This window comes from Alnus glutinosa, chromosome 14 (assembly GCF_958979055.1).
Source record: "Alnus glutinosa chromosome 14, dhAlnGlut1.1, whole genome shotgun sequence".
Lineage (NCBI taxonomy): Eukaryota > Viridiplantae > Streptophyta > Magnoliopsida > Fagales > Betulaceae > Alnus > Alnus glutinosa.
Window position 1 is genome coordinate 14,860,001 of NC_084899.1, and position 17,873 is coordinate 14,877,873.

Consider the following 17,873-nt stretch of genomic DNA (forward strand, 5'->3'; position numbering starts at 1 on the left):
TCCAGCTTGGAGAAAATGACTGTGCCATGGAGCTCGTCCAACAGCTCGTCGATGATGGGAATGGAGTACTTGTCTTTAATCATCTCTTGGTTAAGAGCCCGATAATCGACATATAACTGCCAACTGCCATCCCCTTTCCATACCAATAGGACAGGTGTAGAAAAAGGGCTCTGGCTCGGGTGGATCACACCTGAATGTAAGAGCTGCCAATTGATTTTTTCAATCTTAGATTTCTGGAAGTATGGGTATCTGTATGGGTGAACACTGATGGGTTAAGGGTTTTTGAGGTTAATTTGGTGATCTAGCCCACGAGACGGGGGCAGACCTGAGGGTTCAGTAAAAATATGAGCAAAAGTTTTGAGAAGGGTTTGAATGCAATTAGGAAGAGGGGTTGGGTCAGCTTTGGTTTCAATGGTTACAAGCTTTAGGAAGAACCCTTTGTTGGTAGAGGGGGACGGTTTAATGAAGTTGAACCCTGCTTCCATCGAAAGAGCCTTAGGGGTGAGTCAAAAGGTAAAGTCCAATAAGATCGGTCCCAGGGTGCTCAACCATTCACCCCTAGAACCATGTCACACCCACCCAAAGCAATCAGATGGAAGCTAGTGGAAATGGAATAGCCCTGAACTTTGAGTGTGATAGTAGTGACCTTCCCCAAACTTTGGACAGTAGTTCCATCAGCAATTTTAACCCGAAGTAGAGGAGTGGAAGTGAATTGGAGCTGGACTTTGTTTAAGAAGGCCTGATCCAGGAAGTTATGGGTACTTCCTGAATACACTAGGATGCTGACTTGCTGGTTCTGCAGACGGCCCATCAAGCGCATGGACTTAGCACCCAGAGAGCCAAAGATGGCATTGAGGGAATCTCTTGCTCCTTGCACTCCACCACATCAAACTTGGGAATAGGATCAGCTGCATCAGAGGAGTCATAGTAGACATCCTCGCCAGTGTTGTCTGACGGCACTGTTAACCCAGATAGCAAATAAAGTCGGGGTGATTTGCACTTATGACCTTCCAGCCAACGGTCATCGCAGTAATAGCAAAGACCTTTATCCCGACGGTCCTTCATTTGGGTAGCTATAATCTTCTGGATAGGGAAGGTTTGGCTGGAATGTTGGAATATATCCAACAGAATAGCATTCTTTCTATCTCCTCTTTTTTTACCAAATAACAATAAACAGAAATAGAATCTAGGGATAAAATGGTAAATGAACCAACAACTACAATCTTCTAGAACTTCTGGAAACCACCCTTCAGCTGACTTACTGTCATCATGCTCCATGTCATCATCACCACTCCCTGGCTATGGCTTGAGATGGCATCACCATGGCAGACCCATAACAGAAGGTGGCGTTGGCATTGAGAGTCTGAGTTGTGCTTCTTTTTACAGAAAGAGAGATTGACTCGGTTGTTTTTGTAGAAATGCTTTATTGAATCTAGACCGTCCTTTTTTAACAGGAGATAATAATCTGATGGAATAGAGCATCCATAGCGAGCTCTCCAAATTTTAGTTAAAAAAATCTACTTTTGTTATTTTAACTACTACTTTTAACAAACTTTCTACGTCAAACTCTCTAAATATTTCTCTATTTCAACTAGATATTAATTTTTTATTTATTTTAAGCAACCACTTTTAACAAATGAGGAGATATGAAAAATGAAAAGTGAAAAGTGAAGTGAAATGAGAGATAAATGATTAAATATTCAATAGCTTATAAAATTTGTGAATCAAATTTAGAGTGAAATTCTGACAAGAGCCAAAATAGAAAAATTATAGAGAGTTTGTTGAAATTGACTTTTTTGAATTTTTTTACCAAATTTAGATGAAAATTTTGAAGAGCAGTGCTACATCCAAGCTTTACCCAATTTTGAAATAGAGAGCTCTAGGTATGCTCTTATTAGATTGCATTAATTAACAAATAATTATTAGGCTCTCTCTCTCTCTCTCTCTTCAATCTCAGAGATTTCCTCTCATGGCTCTCTGCATGAGAAAATCAGCAAAAGTGATCAACCATCTAAACTCGAACATGGGTTTAGTGGGTATGATCAACCTGCTGAGCCCTTGGCGTTCTGCTTTATTCCATCATCAAGAATTTTCAGTTACAGCGCCAGTTGCTCAGACTCTAGGAAACCCAGACGCAGATTCGAGTATCAAAGCAACCCATTTCTCTTCTCGACGTTTCAAATCGACAAAAACCGACAAACAATTGAATTCTCTCAATGATGCTGATGACAACAAGGTATATTGGGAAGCCCACCATCCTCGGGTATTTTATAAAAACAAATTTGAAACTTTTTAATTGTATTTTTCTGGAGGTGTTTTTTCATAGATGTGATAAACTGTTCTGTGTTTCATGCCTCATGGAGCTACTAGGAAGCACAAATTGGCAGGGCTAATTATATTTATATTGACAGTTTGATCATCAATTATGCTTTTCTTTAAAAATAAAATAAAATAAAAATTAATAATAATTATTAACTTATTTGATACTTTCCTGCTGTGATTTTTACTTCATCAATGAGTGAACGAAGAAAGTTCACGTTTTTGGATGAACAGATATGGCATGACTTTTAGAAGTTTAGTAGGGCTTTTGGTGGCCTAAAAGATTGTTGGCTGAAAAGATGTTAAATTGAACTCACACACCTGCATCGTGCTGTCCCCATTAATTTGGTTGGTGTTTAGCTTCTATGTCGGATTTACATGCATTTGACGGGCTATGATATAGACATTCTCAAGTACATTTATTTTTTAAATTATAGAATTATATTGAATTGTAATGAGATGCATTATAAACTTTTCTCTTATACACTGTCATATGTACTTTAATTTGGTGTACACATTACATGTTATTAATGGACTTGTGCATTCCGTATCTAAAATAGAGGTAATAAAACAGAGTTTTTGTTGCTAAATGGAATCCAAGAAAACTAAGAGCAATAATTACAAATTTTGGAAGAGTATATTATTTTTGAGTAATGCTATATACCACAATTTTCATCCCACAACTATCTCATAATAATGACATGGCAACCAAAATCAACCCTTGAATTTTTTATTTTTAAACAAGAATTGATCCAAGGGTTGGTTAGAGTTGTCATGTCATCATTATGGGATAAAAATGTAGTATGTAGCATTATTCTTTATTTAGTATTTAAAAATGTTTAGGAGTGTTTGTATTCCATTTCCTTTCAATCATTATGGCAAAATGGGCCCTCCATCAATTTGGTTCATTGTGATTGATGATCATGTGTACCAGGAAGATCATCATGTTCATGTTGAATCCTTCAAATGCTTTTCGGGAGAAAAATCCTGTTTCCTTGATAAAAATGTCCCAGGATGTGTATATATTCAAGTCATGTTCTTACATGCACATTAATTTTGATTTTTGAGTCTTCTGGACGCGAATGGAGGGAAAAATGACTTCTACCTTAACTGTTTTAATAAAGATCATGAACGACTCAGCTTGTCAAACTTTTCTGAGTGATCATCCTAGGCGTTTTCTCTGATAATATATTTTTTTAATAGAAAGGCAGGGCCCCGAAAACATTTTATAGCCCAGCAGGTTTTATGTTAAAGTTTGCTTCCAAACGAACCCCTGAATGTTTAAACAGGATTTCAAATCATACTGTTATGCAGGCGTGCTACTTACTGAAGTTGTCTTCAATTACAGATCTTGGATTTTCCAGGAGGAAAGGTTAGATTCACTCCTGAAATGAGGTTCATATCTGAATCCCCTGAGGAGCGGACGCGCTGCTACCGCATCCTTAATGATGGAGGACAGCTGATTATGGGCAGCAATGTTATACAGGTATTTTGATCTGGATTCCCTCCCCTCTCCACATTTCCCAGAAGATGGTTTTTTTTTTTTCCTTATCATATATATCCAACAGAAAGATCGTTTTGACTTATGAGCGACCAACTTAATTAGGTCAGTGAGGAACTTGCTGTAAAGATGTACACTGACATGATTATACTTCAAACTATGGACACTCTCTTTTATGAAGCACAAAGGCAAGGAAGAATTTCATTTTATCTTACTACAATTGGAGAAGAGGCCATCAACATTGCAACTGCAGCAGCGCTGACCATCGATGACTGTGTCTTCCCTCAGGTTACAAGCACATACTCACAGACATGTACTTCCCTTACAATTCTTTGAAGTAGTACGCACAAACATATTCATCACCATCTCCATCCTTTTGATTTATCATCTTGTTTCTAGTTTGACATATGCCATGTTGAAAATGATGTGAGAAGAAACTTTCAATGATATGCCATGCAGTACAGAGAACCAGGAGTGCTATTATGGCGTGGCTTCACCCTACAAGAATTTGCAAACCAGTGTTTCGGAAACAAAGCTGATTATGGGAAAGGCAGGCAGATGCCTATCCATTACGGATCTAATAAGCACAATTACTTCACCGTATCATCGACAATTGCGTAAGATATGAACATTGTCTATGAAAGGAGTTATGTGCAGTTTTCACTGCAAAAATGATGAAAGTCATGCCATAAATCTTTCCGACTTTTTTTCCAGTACACAAATTCCCCATGCTGTTGGTGCTGCATATTCCTTGAAGATGGATAGAAAAAGAGCATGTGCAGTCACGTTTTTTGGTGATGGTGGCACAAGTGAGGTAAATATGTAATCACTATTAACCTAAGAAAACCTTTTTTTTTTTCTCTGTGTTTAATTCTAAGGGAATGATTATGGGGAAGTTGAGCACTGCATGGAATACGAACTATATCGTTAATAGATCTATATATCAGTAGGATAACAAGATAGCTAGACAATATATCGACATTCTTTTATCTATTTTAGCAATGACTTCTTAATTTTGGGTAACAACTCCATTTTGTGAGGACTCTGTTCTAGAGTTACAAAACAGACAAAAGCTTCCAATGGCAATTGGCAAGACATAATGAAATGATTCATTTTGGGAACCAGTCCAAGAGACCCCTTTCAATTAAGGGGATGTTGCTTTTGGTTGTTTATTTTCTAATACATCAAGTAATGTTAGGGAGATTTCCATGCTGCGTTAAATTTTGCTGCGGTTATGGAGGCCCCAGTTATATTCATCTGTCGGAACAATGGATGGGCGATTAGTACCCCTACTTCAGACCAGTTTCGAAGTATTCTCTTTTTCTTGTGAATTCTTGTACTTTGACAATTCTTATTATGGAGAGTCTCTTGGTATCTTGACAAATTTTTCTCTTCTATTTATTGGCAGGTGATGGTGTAGTTGTCAGAGGCCGAGCTTACGGTGTCCGAAGTATCCGCGTAGATGGTAATGACGCACTTGCCATGTATAGTGCAGTTCAAGTTGCACGTGAAATGGCAATAAGTGAACACAGACCAATCTTAATTGAGGTAAAGTATGGATTGGTTTTTTTAGTCTTTCTGGCCTTTGAGAGGCATGATTTTGAATCTCAGACACTTGGACTTAAGATTTTTGATCTGTTCTTTTTCATTACAGGCATTAACATATAGAGTGGGACACCACTCGACGTCCGATGATTCCACCAAGTATCGCCCGGCCAATGAGATTGAATGGTGGAAATTGGCTCGAGACCCTGTAAGTAGATTTAGAAAATGGATTGAAAGCAATGGTTGGTGGAGCAGTGAGGCTGAGTCAGACTTTAGAAGCAGCGTGAGGGAGCAGGTAAAACTTACATATCTTCCAAAGCAACTTCAAGACAACATTTGTATATGATAAAATGGTTACTTTTTCTAAATAGTCACAATCAAATAGGAGTATTACATTTTGATCTTGCTTTTAGTACAGCTACTACATGCAATTCAAGTTGCAGAGAAAGTTGAGAAACCTCCGGTGGCGGACATGTTCACAGATGTATATGATTTTCCTCCATCCAATCTCCACGAGCAGGAGAAATTGCTGAAAGAGACGATAAGGAGACACCCACAGGATTACCCTTCAGATGTTCCTTCCTAGACTTGGACAACTACGTGTTTATACAGATGTATATTGATTCCATGCTTCTCGCAAGATTCGAGTTGGTGCGTAGTTCATGTCCAATACTTAGTGATACAGATCACAACATTCTTTCCAACTGAATATGCACGTTCTCAATTCTCTTGCTCTTTGAAATTAGATAAGAAAGTTGCATGCCACTTAATAGCAATACCCTGTGATGACAACCCTATATCTAGGAAGAGCTAAATTTAATCATTACTTTAACACTCATCTTCATGTGTGGGCTAAAACTTCCATTTATTTGGTGTGGCTCAACACGTGAAATATTTAATTCAAATAGGAGGTGAGTGACAGAGTCAATGTTCGAATTCAAGACCTTTGATTTTGATACCATGTTAAATCATCATTTGTCCTAAAAGTTTATGCTGATACAAAGAAGTAAATTTAATCAATACTTTACAAGTTGATCCTCAGTAGAGGCTAGTCTCGCCCTGGCAGCATCACAGTCTTCTTTGAAAGATTGTAGGCAAGCTTCGACAACATTTAGCTTACATGCCGCCTTGATTTAGGAAAGAAAAATATTATTTAGTATACTGTTATACGACTACTTTATAATTCCATTGGGATGACGTAGCGGTGGAAATCAAACTTTAATTTTTATTTTAACAAGTCCTTTGTTGATCCAAAAATTGATTTTCATTATCTCATCATTCTAATTGTAAGACAGTCGTATAATAGTCTACTAAATAACATTATTAATAAGAAATATCTATGAGTCATCCCTTTGTTAAAAAGGTAGCCCTGAGCCACCCCTAATAGATGGGGGTGACCAAAGCCACCTGCCCCTCCATAGGGGTGGATCTCTACCCCTGTAAAGGGAGTAATCGGGGGTGGTTCCACCCCATAAAAGGACGACGAGAATTGTTCCACTCTTTTAGTTTTTCTTTTTCTCCTTTTCTTTAATCTTTTGTGATTTTTTTTTTTAAAAAAAAAAAATATTCGTTTATTGTATACGTGATATGATTTTGATACACATGACACTATTTATTAGTCATTTGTTAAAAAGAGACCAGCTGATATTTCTTCCATTAAAAATTGGATAAAAAATGATTGAAGATTTTTTTTTTTGTTACATAAACAAAATTCAAATCTTTAATTGTCAAATCCCAAGTCTCTTGGCCCAACTAAAGGTATTTTAGAAAGAGCGTTTCATTATATTATTTATTTAATTTTATAATAGAGTATATAACCTTTTGCAATCAACAAACAATATTTCCCATTTTCCAGTTTAGTTTCTGGGGAATTTTGAAAAAATAAAATAAAATCAAGCTGCCTACCACTACAATCACCAACTCAGAGAAGTTTAGACCCCATTCTAACAATTTAGAAGGGAAATGAAGGTCCGCTCAGAAGGGATAATTGGGATCACTATTTATTTTTGGACAAGTGTTAGTTCGCTAAGGATCTGATCAAAATACTTGATTACATCAAATCACAAAAATTTTACACTTAGTAGGATAAAGGTAAAACCGATTTGAGTTGTTATTCGAACTCCTCAGAGAAGATGACTGAATCATGTGACAAAAGAAATCACAAGGATGAAGTTCCCTCGTCCAGGGACTCTCTAACTGCCTTCAAGAGTGATGGCATCAATTTCTGATTGGTAACAATTATGCCTGTGTCAAGATCAAGGTATCTCCCTTTAGAAAAGTCCAAAGGGTTCCCTGCAGCATCTGCCGCCACACCTCCAGCTTCTGCAAAAGTTCATTAAAGAAATGTCACAACAACAGGTATTATATGTGCAATTTAATTAACTAACATCACCACAAACAAGGAGACACTCATCTTATTCTGGTAATCATATAAATGTCTAATTGACATGGAAAATGATAGATTCTCTGAAATATCCCTTAAACGGGCAGTCACTAATTTGAAAACTCATTCATGCACTTTGGTTTTTGCAAGTAATCCACAAATCGTGCAGGGATGTTCACTGAACACATACAAAAGCAAAACTTTGTTTCGTTATAGAACCTAAACATGTTTTCATACTCGAAGGATTTGCCGTTGTATACTCATATTTGATCCTCCTTCGACCTAACACTTTGTTGCATACGCAGCTTATCTATGAAAGCCGGGAGACAAATAATTAAAGTACATCAACGAGCCCTTGATGCATTCTACTGTTGTTAGTTTTGTTTAATGGTGACCCATAATCATAAAAGGGCATGATTCAGGTCAGCATTGCACAGCATTCACACCAAGAATAGTATATTATTTTACATGCAATAGAATATAAGCATAGTCTCGGATCATTCTAAAATATCATAGTATATCAGTGCTATAACAAGTGGTGAACTGTTGGTACATGTAAGGATTATATACTTCAGAGATTCTACTTGCCTACAAATTGCATGGAAACAAAAAGGTAATAGGCTAATTACCTAGTGGTCCCAGTGAAGTGGGGTCATATGGGAGGGCTGGAAAGGATATGGTCCCACTCTTCAGCATTTTTGCATTAAGTGATCAATCTCAAGACTCAAATACATGCACTTGCACTTGGAGTCTTTAGAATTTTACCATTGAGCAATGGGATATATCATTTTTATTGGCACGCCCTAAATTATGAGATCATTAAAATGATCCCAAAAACTACAAAATTTTGCAATCAATACCCTAAGACGAGATTAATTTGCAATATCCACTCTACTGTTTGGCGGGGTCACATATTATAAATTAATGTACATTACTATGTGAGTTTTGACAGATTAGTACACCCCACCATCTCACCTCTCCACTAGTTTAAACATCGAGATGAATGTTACAAATTAATCTGGAAGCAGGATGTTAATTGCTTAGTGCACCCCACCACCTCATGTGTCCACTAATTTGTTAATTTTGACACTAATTTGGATGGTTGGATAAGCATTAAAATTTAATCTTGAATCAAGGTATTGAACCCAAAAACTTGTAGTTTAAGAGAGACATTTCAAATGGCCGCATAATTTAGGTGTGGATAGCAACAATTCCTCCAATTATAAAAATAAAAATAACACACACACACATCAATATATATGTAATTGTGATTCAGTAGGAACCATAAGGAATCAAAATGATTCATGAAACAATAAAATGATACAGATTAAACTTATCAGATACAATGTTAAATATATATATATATATATTAAAAAAAAAAAAAGTTAATAAAATTAGTTTCAATTGACAATGAATGTCGTCCCACCACCAAAATGGCTTTTATTGGCAAAAATTGGTTTAGAGCCAAAACTATACAAAATGTAGTTATGCGGCCTTCAGATAGAGGCAAATAACTTTAGAAAAGATGCAATAAGATTCCCTTAATATGGAAACCATCATGTTCAATAAATTTTCCCAGTCGCCAGCCAGTCCAGTTTGGTACAGGAAAATCATTGCTCTGGCTGCATTTTGCAAAAGGAGACCATGTCCCGTACTTGCCTTATATATTAGGTAGGCTGGTGAAGGGCAGAACATAGTATATAATGAGGCCAGGTGAACCCTATCCATGCTTAGAATAATCTCAATCTGGGACTACCCAAAGCACGTATTGACTGAAATTTCACCCTTCCAAAGGAGAAATGGAACTCCTATTATAGAGGATTGAATACCATTTTTTTCATTCTTGGTACTTGGTAGTAATGCAATTTTATTCTTAAACCAGGATAGAGTAATAGTTTCGGAAGGCAACAAAAAAAAAAAGAGTAAATGATATCAATCCATAGAGCTGGTATCTTCTTGTCTCACTAGCTTTGCCTAAGGACCCTCCCTATGCCTAGTTTATTTCACTAGCTTTGCATAAGGACCCTCCTTATGCCTAGTTTGTTTTATGTAATCATCCCTAGCCAAATGCCTTGTTGTTTAAAGCCTTAAATTATCAAATAATAATAAAATATGTATTGTAATGGGGTGTCAGACAAGGGTGATAAAAAAGTACTATATCATCTGGAATCCACCATGACAATATCAAACGCACCCTGACCTCAGTTAACCCCACCACGAGAGAGAGAGAGAGAGAGAGAGAGAGAGAGAGAGAGAGAGAGAGAGAGAGAGAGAGAGGTGTACCCAGCCCATGAAAAATAACAAACAGACGGGCCTCGTCACTGCCCCCAGCTAATTTTAGGTTGAAAGAAGAAAAAGAATGGTGGAAAGATAGTTCCATTACCAGTCACAACAATGTACCCAGCAGCATGATCCCAAATTTTCTCACGGTATCCTTTATGAGGGAATCGCAGATATATGGCTCCATCTCCTCTGGACAGTGCCCCATACTTTGCCTGGCTGTCGATTCTAACCGGCGGTGCTTTGACACCTAGTTTCTGTTCATGCATAATATTTATGGCAAGAAATTTAAAGGAATAACAGTGATAAAATAATTGATATAGGACAAGAGAGAACACAGTACTTTTGCAATGGAGCTAGATAAGTCATGCATGGAGTGTGCTGCTTCAAAGGATTCAAAGAATGATGCTTCCTCTGGATTTTCAGTAGTACTGACATGCACCTGAAGGGCAATAGAGAGACAACTGATTTTATGTGCCAAATACCAATAGAAATAAGGTATGCACTGATATAACTTCCTCCTATAAGTGCAAACCTTTATTGGTGAAGAACCATCCAGTGACTGCATATAAGTTCCTGCACCAACTTTGGCAAAGAAAAGGCAACCAACTTCATCATGTGAAGAATGTCGACTATCACCACCAATGGATGCTAAAGGAAGATTTGGACAAGCCAGAACGCCCAAAACTACTTTCCCTTCATCTAGCAATGCTAGTGCTATGGCATATTGGTCTCCTCTTAGAAATCTATTATGCAATCTCACAAGCACAAGCTATTTCATTATGGTCCACTCATATGCAGATTAAAAAAAAAAAAAAAAAGAAGCGCTCAGTTGGTGCATCATAAAATTTAATAAATCAGCAAATAGTGAAACAATAAGCATCAAAATTTCAGTCTATCATTTTCTTTTAGCCAGATTTGCAAGCATCTCCGAAAAAGGTGCAGAGAAAAATAGGTCAAAACAGGCCACTGATTTTTGTGTACTTCCAGAAGTCTTCTGAAAAGACTTCATTTCATTTCACAATGCCTAATAACCAGATATGTGTGACATCACCATGATTAAATTTGACATAATATTACTCAAAATCTATCCAACATTTCCACACATCATCTTAGTTACAAGCGACACCAAAAGTTACAAGTGATTTGGATCGCTACAAAGACTTCAGGAAGGGTTAGAAGAAAAAGAATGATTCAATGAAAAAAGCATATTAGCTTATGATTTAAAAAGAATAAAGAAAATCACAATGGATAGAAACAATTTTGGAAACGGAATTTTGCAGCATCCTCAAGAGGAAAGGATTAAGGCTTTATTAGTTTAGAAGAATGCATTACATATTGCCAACTATGGCATGCTAACATGCAGAAAATCAAATGTACCAAAGCAGAGTATCAGATACCATAAATGATATATTTCCCATTCTACTATCAGCCCTAACATGTGGACTCATTGTTTCATGTCTAGATGCATGTACGCAAGAAACAATAGATTCCAGAGACATCAACATATATAGATCCATAGGTGCAAAGATGAAATGGTCAAAATAATATAAGCATACAGCCAATCAAGCAATCAACTACTCCACGTGAATCCAAGAAAAAATTCCACCTATGTTTAACTAAATGCATATAACAAGTAAATGCTATTTGAGAGTCCTGGTTCTTAAAGCATAAGTACTAGTCAGATTATCAGTTGAAGCTTACCCTTTAGTACCGTCTATTGGATCCAAAACCCAATGCCGGCCATGAGAACCACCTTCAGATTTGCCACAGTCAATGGCCCTAAGCACATCTTCTGCAGTCAAAGTAGGAACGCTAAATGATCCATCACTAGCAAGAGTATCATTCACAAGTTTTGTTATGCGCTGTAGCGTTTCCTGGCCACTTTCCTTGCGAAGATCTCCTGAATCCTAGAAAGATTTAAAAATTTGTTAACTGGATTCACAGTTCAAAGGAGAAAAGGAGATGGCACCTGCATGTCTCTGGAAAGTCCAGCACAAGCATACACACTCACCTCCTCAGCCACTAATGAGAATGATTCAGAAGGAAGTTCCCTCTCCAGCACAAAACTAACCAGAGCTTGTGAACCTGGGAATTACAGTTAATCGATAGAAATGGAATAGCAGTTAGTTGCAGTTCATGTAAATCCTAAACGCTGCAATTATTGAAACAATCATTGAAATCACCCCAACAGTATAAATACTTCATAACAGAGCCTTTAATTGAGATGCTGAAACTGAATTTAAACCACATGTGCCACATCCTCACACCAAAGCAAATTGGATAGACGGTTCACTGAATTTATAAAACATGAAAATGGACAATGGATATCAAGAATCTACTTTACTACCTTTTTTTAAAAAAACTTTTCTGATGATAAGTAACCATCTACTTTACTACTCAAAACAGAGAACAATCAAATAGGGTTGAAATGGATCCTCTAGTAGACCTACTGGTTCAGCTATATCTGTAACATGTTCCATTCACAGAAAATTCATGGGCAATATAGATTCAACATAAAAGCTAATGAACTGGCAGGGAGGGCATAAAGATCCACTCAAAACTTCAGGCAATGAAACAGGAGCTTACTTCTAATATAGCCCTGAAATATAGGATTTTTTTTTTTTTTTTTTTTTTTTTTTTTATAAGTAATGTCAATTCAATAATAAAGCACAGAGGGGCGCAACTGTAATACAAAGGAAATATACAAGATGAAATATTGGAATATCAAAGCATTGTTACTACTAAAGTCATCCACAAGGTTCTCCCTAATTGAGGGCCTCTCTTGTATATTTCCTATATATTTGGGTTGTGCCCCTCTGTGCTTTCCATTAAAATTGATTTATGTATCAAAAAAGTAAAGTCATGCACAAGGTTAACCCTGCCATTAGGACAACATGGTGATCTGAATCTGGACCGTGTGATCATTAACATGAAAAAGTTGTCTAGAAATTTGCAGTTAGCCATATGATAAAAGTTCACTCTTTCAAAACATATTTCCTATGGAAACTACATGATGGAAATTTCAAGTAAAGCTCATAAAAGGTTAATCTCACAATATTACAAGCCTACCATGCTCGACCATGTTGAATTTAACTTGCTAAACTGCTTGCTTTCACATTGGTGTGCAGTTTTTTGGGGTACTTCCTTGGTAATTTGTTCTAATAGACAGAATTTGGGATTGAAATAAAATGACTGTTAAAAGTTACCATAGCCTTCAAGCCAACCTCTTCTTCTATAATATCAAACCGATGTGTTTCCATTCATTTAGAGGATACAAATTTGGCAAGACAATTTCAGCAGATTCTACTACCCAAGCAGAATTCTGAGAAATTAGATGCCCCTGAACCTTCATCAGGTTGTAAGAGCGGGCAAGGTTTGGGTAGGTCTTAAGGTAAAGTCTGTCTGGCAGAAAATTTATAGGTTGCAGATATAAAGCAAACAAAAAGTAATTTGTCTCACTAATCTTCCTACGCGATAAACCAAACTATGGACTAAAAAGTAACTTCCCATGCGTGATTAAAAAAATGGCATAATCTACTTTTGCAATCAAGAATCACCTGTGATTCATTATGAGAAACCAGAAGAGAAAACAACAGATTACTAATAAATGAAAGGCATGCACAGGAGAACTTGACAACAAACCGTAATCAGCCACAGTGACAGGACTTTTATCTGATTTTGACTGGACATCTGATTGCAACAATGCCTTTTGCACCTTCTGAGGAAATAATAACACCTCACGGAATCAGCTTGACATAGCAAAATATATTTTTGCCCCAAAAACATAAACTACAGGTGAAGATTTCCATTTTGGCCTCAACTGACCAATCATATACTATAAAAGGTAAATAAATGCCATCCTAAAGCAGACATATCCAATAATTTTAACTGCACTGAGTCGAATAAAGTTCACAAGATCAAATTAAAGATCTATTTTCTTTTTTCCTATTTTTTCTTTGCATTTAAAATTTCCTTCCAAAAGTAGAAATAACAATTTCCAGTTCTCCTATTGCTCCAAAGACAATACGCAACAATAATGTCTGTCCTAATATTCGCTAAAACAAGCAGTCAGTCCCGTATTCATCTAAATTTATAACCATTTCAGGTTCTGGGTATCACCCAAATTTATTCTGCTCAGAATGTTGCTGAAACAGTAGTTTCAGATTCAGGGTTTCACTCAAAGCACACATTATCCTCTAAATTTCGCTCAAATAATGATTTTCAAGTTCTGGGTTTCATTCAGATTACATAGTCATCCCGAGTTTTACTCAAATACTCATTTTAGCTTCTCAGTTTCTCCCAAAATAACATTTCCCCCGTCTTCAAATTCACTATTCTCCCAATACAGACCAAAGGATAACACAAAAGGAGTAACTTTGCGTGCCTCTTTGGGTGCATTTACACTCGTACAAACATGTAACGGGCACGGCATACAAGAAAGAAAAGCGAGAGCGAGAGAGAGAGAGAGAGAGAGATGCCTGGCAGAGCCGGGCAGCGAGAGATGCTGCTTTCCTGGCAGCCGCGAGCTCCTTGTCGTAAGACATTGAGGAAAATGATGCTGCTGCCACTGTTACTACTAGAGAGCCCCTTTTGGAGAAGAGCGAAGAAACAATGGGCTTAGTAATTGTGATTTTGGGTACACCTCTCCAACAATTTATTGTAACCATCTCTCTCCTTGAATTTCGAGTGATTTGATGACCGAGCTCACCAAAATATATTTCACTGGATAGGTGGATAGTCGATATTTATTTTCTTTTCTTTTTTTCCTTGAAAATGACAAGATCCTGGGATTTTGTGAGCGCCTGAAAATTGTTGTATAAACAGTGATTTCATCTCCCATTTATTGAATAATGTAATGAATTTATATATGTAATTTGGGATATAGATGGAAATTGATATGGATAATGATGATTGAATATGAAAGATGAATGATGAATAATATAAGGAAGGGCAATTCAAGAAGCTCAACAAAAACTCCAAATAGCTGATTTGAGAACGGTTAATCTTCAATAAATATTTTACTGAATAATCCTTATGATACCTAATACAATCATTAGGGGCCTAACTATTAATATTCCGCCCTATTAACTAGTCAATTATAAACACGTATTACCAATTTCTACTTATTTATACGGCAATTTTCTATCTTCCCATTTCTCCTTATATCTCTAAATTGCTTCATCTAGAAGAAACGTTTTTAGTTGTAAAAAAATAATAATAATAACATTAGATCATACTAATTAGGGAAGGAGGAGATAATTCATGTATTATTTATTTGCTATTGACACCTAAAATAATTTAGTATTGGCAAAACAGGTTGGCATGTCGGGTTTAGGTTAATCCCGCCAACTAGTTAGATTCAACCCGAACCCGACATGATTTGCTAAATGGGTTGACACCCTAAACCCAAACACAACCTGCTAGTTTACCGGGTAACCCGACTTGTCTGACCTGATTCCCTTTTTTTGAAAAAAAAAAAATTTCAAAAGCATGAAGAGAAAAAACCTAAGATAACCATGCAGTTAGGACAACATGGTGATCTGAATCTGGGTAGGTCTTAAGGTAAAGTCTTTCAGGAAAGAAAATTTATAGGTTGCGGATATAGAGAAACAAAAAGTAATTTATCTCACTAATCTTCCGATGCGATAAACAAAACTATGGACTAAAAAGTAACTTCCCATACGTGATTTAAAAAAAAAAAAAAATGGCATAATCGCCTTTTGCATTCAAGATTCACCTCCAGAAGAGAAAAATAAATAGATTACTAATAAATGAAAGGCATGCACAGGAGAACTTGACAACAAACCATAATCAGCCACAGTGACAGGACTTTTATCTCATTTTGACTGGACATCTGAGTGCCTTTTGCAGCTTCTGAGGAAATAACAAAATATATGCCCCAAAAACATAAACTACAGGTGAAGATTTCCATTTTGGCCTCAACTTACCAATCATATAGTATAAAAGGTAATTAACATTGAACAATACATTCAAACTACCGACAAAAGTTCAATCGTCAGTATTACCATTAAAGTTTAACCACAAATTTTACAATCAAGTTTTGGCATAAAGAATACTATTCATATAAATCTCTTTTTCATACTCTCGATTAACATAAGGTTCCTACTTAATAATCTCCTAGATCTAATATCTTCTACGATTACAGCCCCAACAACAATGATAGATGTAACTGTGGCTTGAAATTTCTTCATCCATCTACAAACAACACAAATTATTGATATCAATCAACCCACTTTGCTGACATGAATGGAAAACAAGAATGCAGATAGATACATCTGACCGGAATACATGTTTGATATTAGTACAAGTTTCAGCATACAGCAACCTACTTCTACACGCTACAGTAGCCAAAATGTGTCTTAACAAGGCAATAGATAACAAACAACAAAAAAGAGGAGAATTGATTTGTGGTGTTTCCAGTTTAATTTTCTGGTATGAAAGTAGGATAAGAGCATTGGCAAGGATGGACTTCAAGCCTACAAGGAGACCTGGTCCTAGGTCTGTACCACCAACAAACTTATACACTTCTAATACCTCAGACTTTAAGTTTGAATGATGTAACAGCTAATGGCTCCAAATCTAAAGAGCTTATAGACAATTCACATCAAATCTACATTTCATTAATTTCAGCACAAGGACCAGTGCCCTGCATATCGTTGACTAAATTTCTGTGATAATATCTAAAAAAAAAATTATGCGGTAATATCCACAGAAAGTCATTTACTGGGCAAATCATCATTGAGGAGGAAGTGCAATTTCAGGCTAACCTGATATAATTTAACTACAGGAGAGTGCCACCAATAAGTAAACAGCTAGTCTATTAGACAAAGTGGTCCAAATCAAGGTGCAAAGAGAATGCATACAATTCCCCAAAGGCCAATGTAGGAGTACCTCAAACAACACCAGCTAAATTTTATGCTAAAATATGGACTCCTCAAGATCCAAGACTTGCCACCACGATTTACTCCCATCCTCATGTACAAAAATGAGAAAAGGACAACCAATTCTTCTAATCAACATACATATATGATAAACCGTTAGAATGCAACTAATTTAACAATCAATTCAAAAATATGGCTACAACAACAAATTAACAATTTAACACTAATGTATAAAAATATTACTCCTATAATCAATTCTAATACCATATACATGCGCATCTCTTATGCTAGTGTGCAATATGCAGAAATATATATGTTTCGATGTCAATTATATACCCCTTACTTTGCCAACTATGTAGGTCAACCCAATCTTCTATTAATCAAAACCAGAGCTCCTACCAATCACTCAAGAAAACAGACGAAGAATTTGCTAATGCAAAGGTCATTGTCCGGTGTTATATGCAACAATTGATCAAAACAAATTTGTACATCAAATAAGTCTGATTTATCAGCAAACCAATAACATATGACAACAAGAATTGCACACCAAGCTCATGAAATCCATGTTTTCTATTAACGATCAAGTTCAAATTACAACAGAACCAATAATGACAACACCAAAGATACTCAACCAACTCCTGCAAGTCATGACAATTTGAATGAAAATAGAAGGGTTCTTTTTCGTTTTATTTGTTCTTATGAAAATAATTTGAACTCAAGACACGAACGATCCAATCAAATATCTCTATTTCCTAAACAAAAACTAAAAGCAACACAAAAACATATATATATCATAGTAGTGATTAGCAATTGAGAGCTCTTACCAGCTGCTTGAAATTTTTTGGAGGTCAATAACCCACAATGCGAAATTAAAGTTAGTTTAACATGCCTCTTATGATTCAACGAAAAAAAAAAATATACCTCTTATGAGGAGAAAGAG

At 36.3% G+C, this 17,873-nt stretch overlaps 2 protein-coding genes across 3 annotated transcripts; one reads left to right on the forward strand and one right to left on the reverse strand.

Moving 5' to 3' along the window:
* Positions 1-1,899: 1,899 nt before the first annotated feature.
* LOC133858171 (2-oxoisovalerate dehydrogenase subunit alpha 2, mitochondrial-like) lies at positions 1,900-6,130 on the forward strand. 2 transcript variants are annotated; one of them, XM_062293646.1, is made up of 9 exons: positions 1,900-2,263; positions 3,668-3,805; positions 3,926-4,108; positions 4,280-4,437; positions 4,535-4,634; positions 5,019-5,130; positions 5,229-5,368; positions 5,475-5,660; positions 5,784-6,130. In XM_062293646.1, exons 1-9 carry the CDS (start codon positions 1,970-1,972, stop codon positions 5,949-5,951), a joined length of 1,479 nt encoding a protein of 492 aa, XP_062149630.1. In that variant the 5' UTR covers positions 1,900-1,969; the 3' UTR covers positions 5,952-6,130. The 2 variants fall into 2 exon arrangements, with proteins under 2 accessions (XP_062149630.1, XP_062149631.1); XM_062293647.1 differs by having other exon boundaries at positions 1,900-2,236.
* Positions 6,131-7,342: 1,212 nt separating this feature from the next.
* Positions 7,343-14,791, reverse strand: LOC133857989 (SAL1 phosphatase-like). The gene is made up of 8 exons (XM_062293391.1): positions 14,510-14,791; positions 13,674-13,749; positions 12,043-12,116; positions 11,733-11,938; positions 10,564-10,774; positions 10,372-10,470; positions 10,132-10,285; positions 7,343-7,687 (listed from the first exon to the last, which is right to left on the reverse strand). The coding sequence occupies exons 1-8, from the start codon at positions 14,696-14,698 to the stop codon at positions 7,524-7,526; spliced, it is 1,173 nt and encodes a 390-aa protein (XP_062149375.1). The 5' UTR covers positions 14,699-14,791; the 3' UTR covers positions 7,343-7,523.
* Positions 14,792-17,873: the final 3,082 nt, after the last annotated feature.